This window comes from Ochotona curzoniae, unplaced genomic scaffold, assembly GCF_017591425.1.
Source record: "Ochotona curzoniae isolate NIBS_2020 unplaced genomic scaffold, NIBS_Ocur_1.0 contig_4105, whole genome shotgun sequence".
NCBI classification, from domain to species: Eukaryota; Metazoa; Chordata; class Mammalia; order Lagomorpha; family Ochotonidae; genus Ochotona; species Ochotona curzoniae.
The window spans coordinates 1,580,245-1,597,258 of NW_024466129.1; the positions used below are offsets into that span (position 1 = coordinate 1,580,245).

The 17,014-nt window shown below is 46.3% G+C and overlaps 1 protein-coding gene across 1 annotated transcript in view; it reads right to left on the reverse strand.

Annotated features, from left to right (window-relative positions):
• Positions 1 to 2,207: 2,207 nt before the first annotated feature.
• The window catches only part of SLC9C2 (solute carrier family 9 member C2 (putative)), a 63,353-nt gene continuing 48,546 nt past the window's right edge, over positions 2,208 to 17,014 (reverse strand). The window contains exons 18-25 of the mRNA XM_040984214.1: positions 16,961 to 17,012; positions 14,951 to 15,099; positions 12,507 to 12,632; positions 10,026 to 10,124; positions 7,816 to 7,983; positions 6,134 to 6,265; positions 4,905 to 5,090; positions 2,208 to 2,454 (exon numbers count right to left, since the gene is read on the reverse strand). Of these exons, the coding sequence (XP_040840148.1) occupies positions 2,227 to 2,454; positions 4,905 to 5,090; positions 6,134 to 6,265; positions 7,816 to 7,983; positions 10,026 to 10,124; positions 12,507 to 12,632; positions 14,951 to 15,099; positions 16,961 to 17,012 (1,140 nt within the window). The 3' untranslated portion in view covers positions 2,208 to 2,226. The remainder of the gene's footprint in view (positions 2,455 to 4,904; positions 5,091 to 6,133; positions 6,266 to 7,815; positions 7,984 to 10,025; positions 10,125 to 12,506; positions 12,633 to 14,950; positions 15,100 to 16,960; positions 17,013 to 17,014) is intronic.

Sequence of the window (17,014 nt, forward strand, 5' to 3'; positions counted from 1 at the left end):
AAAATATGCTAAATATGCACAGAAAGGAAAAGCGAATCACATTACCTCACCTTTGTGGTTATTTTCTCTCCCTTGTCATTCGAAGACCAGCGTCCACCGAGGCTAACCAAGCATAAGGAACAGAAAAGCCACGTCAGGAATTGAACTCTGCCTTCTCCCTGTCAGCCCCCCTTGCCGTTCCCCTCTTCCGATGGGCTCCTGACTTTCTTCTCCTGGAGCTTTGCAACAAATGTCCAACACAGGAACTGGCCAGCTCCAGTGCAAATCAGCACATCACACAAACACAGCCGTGCTGTCCCGTGGCCTGTGCCAAACCAGACAGTAACTATTGTCCCAGGAGCCAGCTAGTGCCCGGCTCTAAGCGCTGCCACACACAGCAATGAGAACTGAGTACTGGCCAACCGTCCCACTTTCTGTGAAGACCTCCCTAGATTTATGTGTCCATTCACTTGAAAGCGCAGAGGGCAAGAGTCTGAGAGGCAAAGATCCCCCTCTGCTACTTGTCTCTGAGTGCCCAGGGTCAGGGCTCGGCCACACTGAGGCTAGCAGTCAGAATGCAGTCCACACCACCTCCGTCAGCAAGTGACGCCACCGCTGGACCTGCTGCCTCCAGCATCAAACTGTCATCAGAGTAGAGCTGGCACTCGAACAGGGCACCCCGGCACCACAGGAGGCAGCTCCCGGCCGTGCCAAAGGTCTGCCCAAACCACTCTGAAAGTGTGAAACTTTGTATTTAACTCAGAAAATATGAAGGGTGGCAAAGCTAGAGTACAGTTTGGACTGCTGTCCGAAGGCCTACTCTTCATGACACGTGTCTCAGATCTACTGGGGACTAGAGTGTGGTGTGTTTCCTTCAATCTCAAAATGATTCCAGAGGGCTCTGTGAACCTAGGACTGATAGAAGTCTTTATTCTACTTGCTAGCCATGCTTAAGATCTCGGAGTCCCAGCCCCAGGTGCTATGGGGGCCGACAGAGGACCCTGAGCATCCCACCTTGCTGCAGCCTCTCAGGTCCCCAGAGGGCTCTGGAAGCAGTGGAGCACATGAGCTGAAGGACTGCGGATTGAGGAAGGGTAATCTCAGTGCTCAGCTACCTGGACACCAAGGAGCCCAGGAGCACACGACACTCTTGGAGTTGTGGAGGAGCATATGAGCCGAGCCCAGGACACGAAAGGGGAGCCCCGAGCAGATCTGAGGCTGGGGCAAGCACTCGGCACAGCACTTCAGACACTGCTTGAGACCCCCTGCGTTGCATGCTGTGGTGACTGGATTCACGTCCCTGCTGGTTCCGGCTCCAGACTCCTGTTCACTCACGCCCAGGAGGCAGCAGGGTATGGCTCAGGCTTGGAGTCCTGTCGCGTCCCCTGCTCCTGCTTCACAGTGGCCCACGGCGGGCACCTGGGAAACAGCCCAGCAGGTGGAGGGGCTCTCCGTCTTCCTCCCTTCCTCCCTTTCTTTCTGCCTTTCAACTAAGAAGTAAATAGATTTGAAATCTCAAAAATAGGTACTAGAATGTTTTTAAATCTGAGGTTGTAATTGTTGGTAAGGGCAAAAACCATATAATCACTTATTCAGTGTCTATTCCTCCCACAAGAGCTGCAAGCATGTTCGGTCCATTCACTGATTAGCACTTGAGATCATCCCAAGCACACAATGGGGTTTCATTTTATAAGAATTATACCAATGGGAGACAATAATGTATTAGTAGAAGCTGTTTATACACCCAAATTGAAATCATGTAGATTTTACCCTCAAATTAGCAATTCAGTATAAACTCCATGATACCTAAGCTGACTGGGGCCACTTGAGCGATAAACAGGCTGGTTCAAGTTTCAAGCTACGAGACTCGGAGAATGTTCATGCTGGGCTTGACGGAATGGGGACTGAGCACTGCATGGCGGAGCCTGAGGACATTTCTCTGGAGCAAGGCCTTCCTGTCTAGTTTTTCTGCATCTCCTTCAGCAGCGGGTGTACAATTGGATGATAATAAATGCTTGGTGGCTTTCAAAGCACACACCCGCAGCAGGGTATCTGACCTAGGACTATGAGCAACCATGGGTCAAGTTGCTGATTGCAAAACACTTGCATTCCAGGTGGGAGAGATGATCCTTTCCTCATTGCTACATCGTCTGAAACACCAACAGCACTCAGCAGCTCCAGCCTACCACGGCAGAAGGGTGAAGCGTGAAAGTTGCTCTCCTGAAGCCTCTGATCTGATGGATGAGCTCAGGATGGCAGACTGCCTGGGCCTAGAGGCGGAAACCAATGGGAAGCCCACACAAGGCCCTCACCAACACTTGGAATGGAAGGAACCCGGCACGTGTGGAAGTTCCTTCGCAACAGTTTTCTGTTGGCCAGGAGCTGTCCCTTACCCCCGAGGTTGGTGTTATCATCTTTGTCTGGATCCGATGCTTGGATTATCAGCAGTTTACTTAAATCTGAAGCTCCCTGGACCTAGAGGGGAAGCATCAACATTAACCAAAACCAAAAGATTCCTTGATTATTAAACTGCCTGCTTCCCAATCTTTCTAAAGATGATAAGAAATAAAGCAAAATATTGCACTAAGTCTTAACCCTAAGATGCACCTTTTCCATTAGCAATCCTCTCTGATGTTGTTTACCGGCCCAAAAGCAGGGAGCCTGATGGGAAGCAGGGCTGCTGGGATTAGAACTGGTGCCCATATGGGATCCCGGGCGTGCAAGGAGAGGACTTTAGCCGCTAGGCTACCGTGCCAGGCCCTGCATTAAGTCTTACATGCAAAGATGCAGCTTTTCTCTCAGAAACACGCTCTGATGTTGTTCACAGGCCCACATCTCAGACAAGTCGATTGTCCTGCACATTTACAGGCACCACGGAGGAGAGCCCCAACCTGACTCCCCAGCATCCTTTTGGTCACTTGAACTCCAGCCAGAGTTTCTGTCCCCCATGCTACAAAAGCCACCTCTCAGAATACAATTAGCAACAAATGATCGCTACCATCACGTCTCGAACCACATCATGTCACTTGAACCTCCTAGCCTGATGAGCCAGCTGCTCCTATGATCTCCATCTTAGTAAGGAGGAAACAGCATCAGACGAGTTGAGCAGCCGCCCTTCACTCATGCACCTGCTGGGTACGCAAGTCAAGCTTTTAATCCAAGTGTACCTGACTTCAACTCTCTCTTAACTGAACTCGATGGCTTTCCTCTTGATTACTTCTCTCTTTTTTAAAGATCAATTTTATTTATTTGAAAGGCAGAGCTACAGATTGTCTGTGTGTGAGAGAGGGAGAAAAAGAAGGAGGGCTTCACTCCTCAATGGCCACAATGGGCAGAGCTGGGCCAGGCTGAAGTCAGAAGTGAGGAGCTTCTTGCGGGTGTCTTTCCTGGATGCAGGAGCCTAAGCAGCTGAGCCACCTCCTGCTGCTTTTCCAGTGTGGGAGCTGGATTGGAAGTGGAACAGCCAGGACTTTACCCAATATTCAGATAGGATCTCAGCAATTGGGGTGATGACTTAACCCACAATGCCACGGCGATGAGCCTGACCATCTCTTACTCCACCTTTTGCTTCAAAGATGAAGCGATTTTCAGTTTCTAACGCAAATGCTAAAATTACCTTCATTCTCTAAGTCACTGAAAGATACTACACAAGAATATTACAAAGGGAGCATGCGTACGTCTTAACAAGTTTCCCTAGACAAAAAATATTTGCTTAATTAGGACAGTTGCAGAAATAAGAAATAAGTATCTGTGAGCCAATTTGAGCCCTAGATGCTGCACCTCTAATCCAGCTCCCTGCTAAAACTGTACAAGATGGTCCAAAAGTCCATGGGCCCTTGTACCCAGTAAGGAGACCTGCAAGAAATTCCTGACTCCTGGCTTCGGCCTGGTCCAGCTCCGGCTGTTGTAGCTGTTTGGGCAGTAAACCAGGAAATAGATTCATCCTTTTGTCACTATTCCTTTCAAACAAATAAATCTTTCAAATAATAACAATAATGAGTGTTCATTTAGTCCGTCGGTTTTTACAGGGTCACAGGCTAAAGGCATCCCTTTCAAAGATTAAGGAGATACTGGCTCTCTTCCAAGCCTTTTGGTCTTCCCCACTCCTGTCCATCTGTCCATGGTCCAACAGCAGGACAGCTGGCATACTGGGGCTTTTATTTCTGCCATTACAGATGTTCACATGCCCCCTGTCCCTACAGAGGCATGAAATGGCCAGGCCCTGCTAAGGGCCCACCTGCAAGTGGTGTCCACTAACCTGGCAACAATGCGAAGAGGCCCCAGCTCAGTTCCTTCTGATAAGCAAGGGTGGGCAGACCTTCCAGAGCCAAGGTACTGTTCAGCATCTTACCTTGCTGTTGGCCAGGGGAAAAATGCACCAGGTGCCATCCTTCCTCTGGGAAGGCAAGCGGCTCAGCAAGCAGCGAGTAGGCCGACTCAAGCCCTCCTGCTCCATGGCCACCCCTTATGGGGGCACGTGCAGACCCTAGGTGCCTCTTAAGGACAGGTAAGAACTGCAGGTTTTTACCATGTTGACTGTCCTCTAGGAAAGGGGACAGTTAGCTGAGGTTTGCTTTTTTTACTTCTTTATTTTTTACTCTGATCTTATTCGTTACATTTATTGCTTTTAAATGTATTTTTATTCTTTTTAAGTTGTATACATATATATTTTAAATTTCCACTTGACAAATAATTGTATGTATTGTAACATACAGTACGACATTTCAGACCATTAACACAATGTGCAACAGGCAGATCTGGTTAACTGGCGTATTTATCACTCTCAAAATTTGTCCTTCTTTTGTGTTAGAAGCAGTCAGAATCCTCTCTACTAACTATTTTGAAATATGCAAATGCTGCTCTGGGAGTTTTGAAGTCGCCTGGGAGACAACAAGAAAACAATGCCTCACAATGATTCCCCTCACCTGATCACAGGTTTTAGGTATGATGCACGGTGCAAAATACGACTCCTCGGTCTTGCTGTTGATCACATTGCCATACACGACGATAACAAATTTCATGGTCACATTATTGATAGGCAATTCAACATAGTGTGATAACGTCTCCACGTATGCGTGATTGTCCATCACACAGCTCTGAAACTTCAAGTTCTATAAAAAAAATTACATTATTTCTGTAAGTTACATAAAGTGACACAGAATACCAGGAAGGAGACATATTCAGCCATCTGTGTGAGTTATTTGAGGTAACCAGATGACACATGAACCTGGCACCCTGACTGGTTTCTGAATTCAAAGCCTTGCACCGTTGTCAGCTTGTGACAGTGGCTGTAGCTGCTCGGCCCGGACTTACCAGCTCTCATCAGCCGCAGTCACTGGCCACTCAGCTCCGTCTTGTCGGATCTCTATAATCACAAGACCCAGGCCCATTAACATGGGATCTGCAAGATCTTCAGCATTTCTAGGTTCTACTTAACAGTAAGCAAGTGTCCCCCTTGACAACTGAACAAACTGCACCAGAAACCCAACCAGAGCAAAGCACAGAACTGAATCCGAGTCATCCTCCAGGGCTCAGGAAGGCAGCCACGTACAGGCCACGGAAGGTATCCCAGACACAGGCTTGCACTGCACAGTAGGAGCCGAGTCGACCCAGCACCTGGATTTCACATTTCCGGTTTCCACAGCATTTGCCTGCTGAAGTCTGTGGCATGGCCTGACAGCAGCGCCTAGAGGTCAGTTCAAGGAGAGGACTCCTCCCGCAGAGCCTCAGGTGAGTCACCCACAGGCAAATCAGACACCTGCTTGTGCAGGGTGCCAACGACACTAGACATTAACATCGTGGCTGGACGCTTACACCCAAGTGAGCTTGCAAATAAAAGTGGGATTCCCACATTACAATGCTAGGCTTCCTGCCCTTTCCTATACTTAGCACAGCATAATACATTTAAATGTGAAAAAGTTAAGCATGGAACTTACATTGAAGGACTATACTACCGTGGTAAACTGGGAACAAATGGTGGAAGGTTAAAATGAAGAGAAAGGCAGGGAAGCGGGAGGGATGAACCCCTCTATCAATAAAACTGGTGAAAAATGCTTTTAAAAAAATAATGGGGCATCATTGTGGCACAATGAAAAATATGAAATGCATTTTGTGAAACACACAAAACCTACAAAGCATTCATCATGTAACTTACCTCGTCCTCAAGGCTTGCTTTGAAATACTGATAGGCGATACTGAGAGCGAGCTTTAGCCATATCTTATATTCCAGGGACGGCCAGAAGGCATCGAGGCCTTCGTATAAATCCTCCACGGAGATGAAAAAGGCCTGAAACGAGAGGGCACCAGACCATGAGCAGCAGGGTCCTGGACTCAGTGAAAAACCACCAGCATGCAAGAAGCCTGCCGAGTTCATCTCCATTCTGCCCCAAGAAAACTGAGCACCAACTCCAGCACAACCAGCTCACAGTGCTGTTTGAAAACAGAGTTGTGGAAAAGTGGTTTGCTATGATGAGATGGTAAAATCTGTGATCTAATTAGAGCTAGACTCAATAATATGCCAGGAAAACTCATATCAATCACTGTATGATTTGAAAGGAATGGCTCATGAAACCCAAGATTCAGGAACTGAGACCTACAAAGGTATCTCTACTGACTGTCACAGTAGGTGAAGCCACTTATTCGCCCTGCCTCTGGAAACCAACTGCTTACCCAAAGAAGGGGGACTGTTCTCTCAGATTTCAGGTTAAATGAACCTTGATGAGTCCAACTCAGTCTTACGACTACACGCATGCCTCTGTGCTTGTCCTTCTACTCCACACAGGTTGGAGGCTCTAGCTCCTCCCAGGCTGCATATAACAGTTCCCAAAGAGGGACTAGCGTTTGTAGCAGAAATTCAGGCTCATTCCCATTGGAACCTCCTCCCACCAGTAGGAGAGTGTCAGACCAAGTTACCAATAAGTAACTTCCTACTTGGCATAAAAATGGAAGAAAGATTATTTAAAAGCAAATACTCTTCAAAAGCAACGCCCTCTTAGCTGCATCAATGTAGGGTGGCCGAAATTGTCATACTCTCTGTGACACCTGAAGGTAGCTATTCTCTCTGCTTCATTACCAAGGACATTAACATTTAGAAAGGTTGAATAATTTGCTCCAGGTCCCGTGCCAGGGCAAGCTAGAGCTGGCATGGGAGACACTTAAGTCTGCCTTCTCTTAGCTAGCTTACAGAGTCAATTCATGGAAAATGGACTTAAAAGATAGGTCTCTTTTGGTGCAACAAATTTTGAAATCCATGCATCTAATGGGCCTTCAAAGATACTGTGGAAAATGTAAATCATGAAAAAATATGCAAGAGGGCCAACACATCAGCTCAACTGACTAATTCTCCACTTCCAAGTGCCAACATCCCATATGGGTGCTGGTTCAAGTCCTGGCTGCTCCACTTCTTACCCAGCTCCCTGCTCCAATGCCTTGGGACCCTAGCTTGGGACCAACACCCAAGAGGAGATCTGGAAGAAGCTCCTGGTTCCAGGTTTCGAATCAACTCAGCTCCAGCCAATGCAGTCATTTTAGGCATGAACCAGCAGATAATAGATCTTTCTGTCTCTCCTTCTCTCTGCAAATCTGTTTTTCCAATAAAAATAAATCAACCTTTTTAAAAAAAATATGCATGAGTTTCAAAATATCTTGAGGTCAAATTAAATACTTTTTAGTTGTGTTTTTCAACAGGCTATTATTTGAAGTAGCCTCGTGCACTGCCTGCTTGAAGGCTGGGCAGGGGAGAGAATGAGCTATCAGAAGCCAAAGGCAGGCAAGATGCTGGCATTCCTATCTGCTTGTGGAAGAGTTAGCCAACCCATCACGCAGTCAGCTTCTTGCCTGTAGGACAGTCTCGCAGATGGCGGTATACTGAATTTCCCTCTTCACCAGGCAGCTCAGCTCCCCCAGCACGTCACCGCTGGTGCAGTACTCCGTAAACGGGGCCTTGGCGTCCCCGCGAGGCTTCAGGATGCTGTCTATTCCAAAGGTAGGGGATGAACTCCGCAGCTGCAGAAGGGGAAAGCAGGCGCAGAGGACAATAACAGGTGAAAACTTGCTGATGGAGCCACGGGCTCTGGGCAAAGATTCCTTATGGATCCTGTCGGGGGCGCACAGAAATCGGCTGCTTTCACAGTTCAACACTCCAGAGCAAGGCTTTGCTTTCAATGCTTACCTTTACAAATGGCCTCTGTTGGCAACACACAGATATATGACAACAAATCCTCACCTAACCAGTAATTGCAGCTAGTACAATCAGCTTCTCCGAGCCCACTGGAACTCTGGGTCACAATGGGATGACGCCTCCAGCAGAAGATGGCATTTTCACTGTGTGGCGTACTATCCTGATGACACAAATCACTGTGTCAAATACGCAAATCAGTTCATGCCCCGGCTGCTCCACTTCTAATCCAGCTCCCAGCTTATGGCGTGGAGAAACAGTGAGGGGTGGCCCAAGTCCTCCAGCCCCTGCACCCATGTGGGAGACCCACAAGAAGCTCCTGGATCTTGGCTTTGGATCAGCTCAGATCGGCCCTTGTGGCCGTTTGAGGGGCTAGCCAGCAGAACCAAGAACCTTTACTCACCTGTTCTCTGTAATTCCTGTCTCTCAAATAAAAATAAATCTTTAGAAAATTATTATCAGGCTATGAATATAAATAAAGTTTTTGAGGTACTTCGAAAAACTTGTAGAAAAGTGGAATCAAAGTTTGAATTTGGTGCAAGAATTTTTTGAAACTCATGCATAGTGTTTGTCATAATATTCATTCTCCAGAAAAAAAAACACTTTGAAAGATTTATTTTTATTGAAAGGGCTGATTCACAGAAAGAGAAACAGACAGAAAGATCTTCCATCTGCTGATTCACCCCCTAAGTGGCTGCAATGGTTGGAGCTGAGCTGATCTGAAGCCAGGAGCCAGGAGCTTCTTCTAGGTCTCCCACGTGGGTGCAGGGTCCCAAGACTTTGGGCCGTCCTCGACTGCTTTCCCAGGCTACAAGCAGGGAACTGGATGGGAAGTGGAACAGCCAGGATACGAACCAGCACCCATATGGGATCCTGGCATGTGCAAGGTGAGGATTTAGCCACTGGGCCTTCATTGCAGGCCCACCAGGAAATTTTTGAAAATCCCTCATATATGGGCATAAAAGAATTTTGAGTTCAGGCTTAGGTCCTTTCCCCAGGCATCTCAAAATGTAAGCGCAAACACAAAATCTGAAAAAAAATCCAAAATGTGAAACACTTCTTTCAATAATTTCACACAGGGTGCTCAAGGTGTATTCCTTTCTTTCTTTTTAAGTTACTCATTTATTTTGTTCATTATCCCATCTCTTCTATTCTTCCACCAGAAAATCTGCTCTAAGAAGGCAGAGGTTTTTGTGTTTTGTCAATTCCATGCCTGGAATGAACTGTGTCTGCTACTCGTTAGCAACAAAGTAAATATTTGTTGAATGAATAAATCTTACTATGACAGTGCCAAATGCTTGCCGTATTGTTATATTGTGTCTTATCTATTATAGTTCATGTCCATGCGATTTTCATCTTAACGCTCGAAAGCCAACAATGAAGGTCTGAGACTAAGATTGTCATCTGAAGTTGGGAGTCATTTGGATTACCTATATGTGAAGCTGCTACACTTTTGGTTCAGTTCCAAAGGATTCCTGTCCCCACTGCTTTGCTGGGAACAGGACCTGGAGCCCGCAATCACGTACGGGTACCCGGCTGTGGGATCTTCCCTGCGTTGCACCAGCACCTGATCTCCATCCCACTGGACCTCTCTGAGCATCTGGCCTGGCAGCCTACCTCCTCATTCTTAAATGACTTCAGGTAAGTCATTTACATCACCCAAGTATTGGCTCCTCATCTGGACATTGCTGGAGTCGGTAAGGGCAATGACAGCATTTTGTAGTCTAGGAAACACACCACGTAGTATTGGCTCTTAGCGTCGTGCTCATTTGGAGCACAAGTGGTTTCATCTGCAGTTCCTGAATCTATCCTTATGTTATGATTACATATTTCAAAATACACTTTAGGTAAAGAATCAACAGGTCCTTACACTTGCCATTCCTGACACAATTAGGTAGATTCCTTGTGCCCTGTCGCCTTCCCTGCAGATAACGTCTCCATAGTCAAAGAAGGCAAGTTTGGTTCTTTCCTGAATGGAGAAAAGGAAGGGGCGTCAAAGGTGAGGTGGGGAGTTCACACACAAAGCCAAAACGGTTTTAGAGCAGCGTAAGAAGACAAACTACAATCTTGGTTCGTTGGTGAACTCTAACACGCTGTGTCACATCCCCTTCTAGGGGTAAGAAGATCAACTGCAGATGGCGACTACTCAGCAATAACTGATGGAGACACTAGGTAATACTTACCGAGGGAGCAGCGTTGTGGATAGAGCATTAAACCATGACTTTCTATGCTGGTGTCCCACAGCTGAGCACCAGCGTAAATCCTGCACCAGCGTAAACCCGTTCCAGCTTCCTGCTAATGTGCTGGGAAAGCAGCAGCAGAGTGTCCAGCCATCTGGACACTTGTCACCCTTGTGGACAGCCAGAATGGAGTTCATGCTCCTGGCTTTGGCCGAGCACGGCACCTGCCATTAACACCATTAACACCACTGGGGGAGTGAACCAGAGGATGGAGGATTTCTGTCTCACCATCTTTGTAACCCTCCATCTCAAAAACAAAACAAAACAAAGCAAAAGAAAGAAACCTTTAAAATGAATGTTTACAGGGAGAATAAATTAATGAATAAAAATTTTTAAGCCCCCATTTAGTCTTGGGTGATAGCTAAACTGACACTCTCCAAAAGACCTTTCAGTTAGCAAGGGTCATATTCACAATCAAGTGTGATAATTGTTACAAAAGAGACAGGGATAAAAATACGGAAAAAATGTAGAAAAGCCACCAAACCCTGTTCTCAGTTGTTCAGTGAAGTCTTTCCAGTTAAAGTTAAGCTGAGGCCTGTAAGAAGAGAGAAGATTAGCCAGGGCACGCTGGGAGCTGATGGTCACTCAGCATCTGGGCAGCTGTAGGAGATCCAGTGTGTCTCAGGCAGGAAGAGTCACCCGTTAGCCATCAGCAGACGCAGTGCCAAAAGTCGCCTCTTTTCTCCGTTTTACTAGTTCAAGCCACCATCATTTCTTGTCTCCGTTGTCTGCCCCTGATTGGTAGTCAGTTTTTAACACAACCATGGAATGGTCATTTCTAAATCTAAGTTACACCTTGTTACTTCTTTGCTCAACACTGTCACGTCTCACTCAGCTTTGAGGTTAGTGCCAAGTTGCTTGCAATGGCCAACACAGCGTGTGCACATGTGTCTGACTTCATCTCCTCCATCATTGCTGCAGGATCTGTGTTAGGCTCCTTAATACACCAGGTATCCTTGACTTCAGGCTCTTGCATTCGGCTGTCATTGGCCTGAACATGCCTTTCTGAGACTCTTCATGGCTCGCCCTCGTTTCTTTCAGATTTCTTTTCACTGCTGGTGGCCATGATTACCACACAGGAAACAGATGTCCACCACCTTTCTTCTTCTGTGTTCTCCACAGCACTTGTCATCATTTGGAGGATGCACATTTCCTTACGTGTTGGCGTGTTTATCGCCCATCTATGTCCATGAACTGCCAAGTCTGTGAACATACAGACTTCTCTGTCATATTCCAAAATCTAGAACAGTCTCTGGCACACAGAGGATTGCCTATAGATAAAAGAGTTCAAATCTCTTCAACAACTCTCAGCAGACTTAAGACAGAGTATGAGTTCTTGAATATACCATAATCCCTACTGCTCCCAATGATTCCTCACGTGGTTGGTTTTGTTTCTCCATTTTCTGCCTAGCCTGTGTTGTGATTTATTTCTATTAATTTTAATACTTGTTTAAGAGAGACACGCACATGGATAGAGGAGGGTTGGGGAGGGAAGAAAGAAATGGAAGACGGAGAGAGAGACAGAGAACACTCCAATCGACTGGCTCACTTCCCAAGGCTGGTGTGGCTCAAAACTGGAACCAAGAACTTGGTCCAGGTCTACTGGTCCAGGTGTACACAGGCGGCAGGTATACAGCTGCTGGAATCATCACCTGCTCGTCCCAAAGTGCAAATTAGCAGCAAGCTGGCATCAGACGCAAAGCCAGAGCTGGGACTCCAACCCAGGCACTCTGAGATGGGCCGCAGGCATCTTAACCACTATGCCAAATGACCACCATCTGAGACCTTGCTTGGAAAACTGTGTCTTCCCGAGGATACTTCCAGAAATCCGGAGCCCTATAACACAGACTAGAATGGAATCAGCAATAATAAGGAAACATAGATAGCTCATCCAAGAAGATAAATCACTATGAAATCATGTCTTCGCCGTTTGTCCGAGAATAAGTTGCTTTTACTTTGGGCTTTGCTGGGTCTTTGTTTTAGTTGGAACTGAAAATTACAGAATTTGTTCTTTGGATGTGCTTTTCCATTTTCCTTGCATTAAGAGATCGGAAAAGCTGGAAAAATAATTATCATCCATCCTGAAGCTGAGTGGAAGACAGCATCTTTACCTTGAAGAAATCAATGAGTACGTATTTATTTTCCAACCAAACGATGTTAGGAAGGTATTTGTCAGCAGTAGGAGGTGGGATTGCCATTGGAAAGTTGTTCAGTGCTTTTATTTTTGTAAGAAGAACCTAAAAACAGTCAAAATAATGAAAATGTGATTCGATGACAGGAAGTGACAAGCACTCGGCAAAAACGAAGGAAGTTAAGTAAACTCCTGTTGTGCAAACTTAAGCTTAGTTTCTGGCTTGCATGTGAAGTTGCCCTCTAACCTCTTCTCTCCTTGTTCTCTCCTTGTTATTATTTCCAATGATTTGCTTATCACAGTGACCTATCATCTTAATGATCCAGCTAACACTGTATCCTACTTTGTCTTAAGTCTCAAATTTTCTGAATCTCACCATTGATTACTATATGGTTAATAATCCTATTCTCCCCGTTTTTGTTTTTGTTTTTTTCTCCAAGTGCATGATTCACTCCTCTAACTCCTTCTAATTGCAGAGGGCGTGGCGCCAGCCTGGAAGCCTCTAAGGAGCCTTCTCTGGCTTCCCCCCAGGAGGGAAGAGAAAGCCGCGTTGTGTGCCTTATTCCCACGGCAGCACCTGTTAAGGAGCACATCACATCGCACTATTACCCTTAGCTACATGTCTCACCCTCCTTATTTTGTACCTTGTAGATTAAACAGACTCCAGTGTCAGCATTGTATTAACTGCCTCAACTGCCTCAAGCACCCAGGGCTCTTCATAATTATCCAACATCTAATGACTCCATTTAATGAGCAGATTTTCCTATCTCCTGACACCCAGGACAAATAATTGTATTCTTTTGCTGAAATTTATGCGAAATTAGCAAGCATTCAAGGATTAACTGTTCAATATCTATTACCTTTCTAACAAACCTACATCTCTCTCCATTCATAAAAGCTATTACTTATCTTAACCAAGGAGCCTCAAGCATTGCATTATTGTACATCACCTTCAAAGAAATACAAGAAAGCACAATACAGGTGTAGGTGTAACTGAAGAATACCACGAAGTGTCCTGTCCCTCCTTAACAGGCATTTAGGAGAAGTTATAGAAACCATGCTGAGTTCCTTCCTGTGAAGGAGATGGAGCCCTACAAGGGAAAGCTGTCTGTCCCATTTCTACTTCCATGAACAGGGCCAGGGAGAAGGACTATGGACAGGGCACCACATCCAGGGAATGACCACATGGTCCACGCGTGGAAGCCAGCAGTAACAAGGAAAGGCTGGTAACATTGGGAACATTGTACCAGTGAGCAATGCACACAGATCCTGGGAGTAGAACTTCCATTTTTCTGCTGTCTCAGAAGCTAACATGTGGAATTAACACAGGTGCTTTCAAAAACACCTTCTAGGTGCTACATGCAATTGAGTGGCAGAACTGTATGTGGCTTCTTCCCTCTGTTACATTCCTAAATGTTTTGGCCAATACATTTTTAATTGTTTTAAAAGCCTGTTTATTAGTCGATCAACACGGGCATTTTCCCTGCTCCTGTCCACACACCGAGGTTGGTCCCTTCCTCACAGTGTTAATATTCAGTGACTCCCATACCCTTTGCTGTCATGGTGAGGAGACAACACAAAGATTCCATGGAGAGTAACTGCTGCAGTTTGGATGTGGTTGTGTATATCCCCCAGGGCTTCACGCCTTGAAATTTAATCTCCATTTCGAGGTATTAAGAGGGTAGAAATTTTAATCCGATTATAGAGCTTAGAGGTGGGGCCTGTGGGATCACGAGGATTAATGTTGTCAGGGTGGAGTTTATGACTGAATTAGTGTTTATGTTAATAAACCGGGAGAAGAGATGAAAAGACATGAAACACACGCCCCATCTCTCTCCTGTCTCATGAAGCCCCTCACCACCCGGGCACTCTGCTAGCAAAAGGCCTCAGCAGGTGTGACTCCTAGACTTCCTTCCGCAAGAACTCTGAACCAAAGCAAGCTCCTTTTCCTTACAATGTAAACATGATGTAAACATGCTAATAGCAACAGGAAATAGACAAATAGAGCAACTGAAAAGCTCTCTCTCCGTGTTTGTTCAAGTCATTTCCTGTTGTTCCATGTTGTTCAAGTCATAGCATAGATCATGTGGCCTCATGTTCTGGAATACGGCCTGTGCTGTGGGTTCCATAAGACTTAGCAGCTCTTTTGAACAACCCTCCCTAACCCTATTGCCTGCTTAAACCTTGCTCACTTTGGTCTCTGCTGTTTGCAAACCAAGCAGTTCTGAATGATGGAATGCACCAAGTAGCCTTGGCATCGGTTCCCATTGACATGAACAAACCTTGCGGGCAATTACAGTTAATACGTGTAAGTAAACCGGTTTCTTTTCTTCCCATCTTCTTCACCCATTACACTTTACTTACACTGCAGGATGGGGTGCTGGGCCGACAGACTCCAGCAGCGTGGGAAGTTCTCCTCCTTACCTCATTCACCTCGCTGCCCTCGTGTTTATCGATAATGCCTCTTGACCAGAGGAAGTTGAGGTTCTTCAGAGCCTTAGCGATCACGTTCCGGATCGCCTGCTCCGTCTTCACGGCGATGACGACATCCCGATCCTCGTGCTCCATGAGTCCTGAGGTGCGACCGGAAGAGGCGCTGGTACCGGGTCACAGCGCACGGCTCCCAAAGGACTTACACGGTCTCCTTCCATTCTGCGTGCGTACGGAGCTTGTAAGGCCAGAGGAGCAGGATATATTCATTCCCATTTTATGCATGGGAAAATTGAAAACTGGCCTCCCCCCGGCAGCAAAGAGAAAATTCACTTTCTTTCTCTTAATTCTATGAGATCTCCACCATATCTTTGGTGGAAGTAACTTCATTATAGTGTAATTTTAACTAGCTGTCTCATCCTTCATATTGCATGACTGTTTAAGTGAGCTAAGTATCTCAATGACAGTGTGGCTCTGGCTTTGGCTGGGGAGAGACATTCTGAGATATTCTTTCTGCATATTCTTTTAATAAATACGAGGAGTCACAGTGTGGGCTGCAAATCAAGGTTAAAACTGCATCTGTTTCATCTTTATAATCCTAACATGAGCAAGATGCCTCGCATACAGAAAGAACTCGCTCACCCAATGTTTAGCCACAATGAGTTGGAGAGGGCAGTGGGCTCCTCCCATAATGTGGGAAATTTCTTGTCCTAGCTGGGAAACCAAGAAAAGCAGATGTTTTCTCGCGTCGAGGCCAAGCAGCACGCCAGGTGCCTGGAGTTGTCTGGGACCAGTCTCGCGAGGATGGTGAACCGCGCTCCGACAGCGCTCACGATAGGACTGTATGTTCCGTGAGAAAACGTTTGCTGTTTGCTGTGGATAATCCGCTACCCAAGAAAGCAGTACAACTCACCTTGTCTCCTAGCTACGTTCACATGAGTTTCTTAACTTTTTTGGTAAAATCACCTCATGTTTGTTCATCTGGTTTTGTAATTCACCGCAGACAGAACAAGTTCCAGGGTGCGTCTCAGCCGTGTAAGCTGCCGTGATGGCCCCTGGTGTCAGTGTCAGGGCCTGGCCTTGAGGTCCGGCTGGCTCCTTCCTAGCCGCCAGCCGCAGGCCAGCTTACTGCTCTCCGCCTCAGCGCTCTACCCATAGGGTCAGGATGATGGTGGCGTTAGCCTTGAGTGTAATTACAGCGAGTTCAACGGGGCGGCGCGCGCAGAGACCTGCCAGTATGCAGATGGGGCAAGGAATCCTGGCTTCTCCCGGACAACGTCAAGTTATTGCGCCCTATGTGCATTCATTAGATCATGTTCTCTGTCTTATGATTTGGAAGACATGCCCCTCACAAATCAATATAGCATTTAACAGTGCAATTTTAATACAAAGTGCTTTAATCTTATTTCTTTTCTGGTAATGCTCCTTTCTAAGGACTTATGTAGGCCTGGCCTTCAACCAGTGGAAGGCCTAGTTCCCAGAAAAAGCCTGGCTCGTTGTTCCCACCATGGGAATGCAGACAGGGAAGCTGCCTTAAATCCCCGGCCTTCTGGTACCAGTCAAGGAGAGCACCTTGATGCTCGGGCTGCGGTATCACTTCCACTGCTTCCCCAAGAAAAAAAAAAAAAAAAACAAGAGAAAAAACTGTCCGGCGTCACCTTCACATCTGTTACAATCTTAAGGAATCTGACCGTGCCACCTTAACACACGCTCCATACTCCTTCCATTCCCATTCTCCCTCCGCGCTCTCGGAAGCAACTAACAGAATTCCTTGACGTTTCCGAAGTTATCTATTGGCACGCTCACACACTCCATTAGACCCTGCACTTTTTACTGACTCTTGCACAGCTGTCTGTGTTTCCCCATTCCTGGCCCGTTTTACGTGTTCAATAAATGCTTGCTGATCGATTCAATGAGTCAGTGAAAGCAAGAACTTTCAATTCTTTCATTGAATTACAGGATAATAAAGTGTGATTTCAAGAAATGCAGACCACAACTACCCACCTAGTTCTCTGACGGCATCTCGCTTGTTGGTTTCCAAAATGTCTTGTAGTTTCT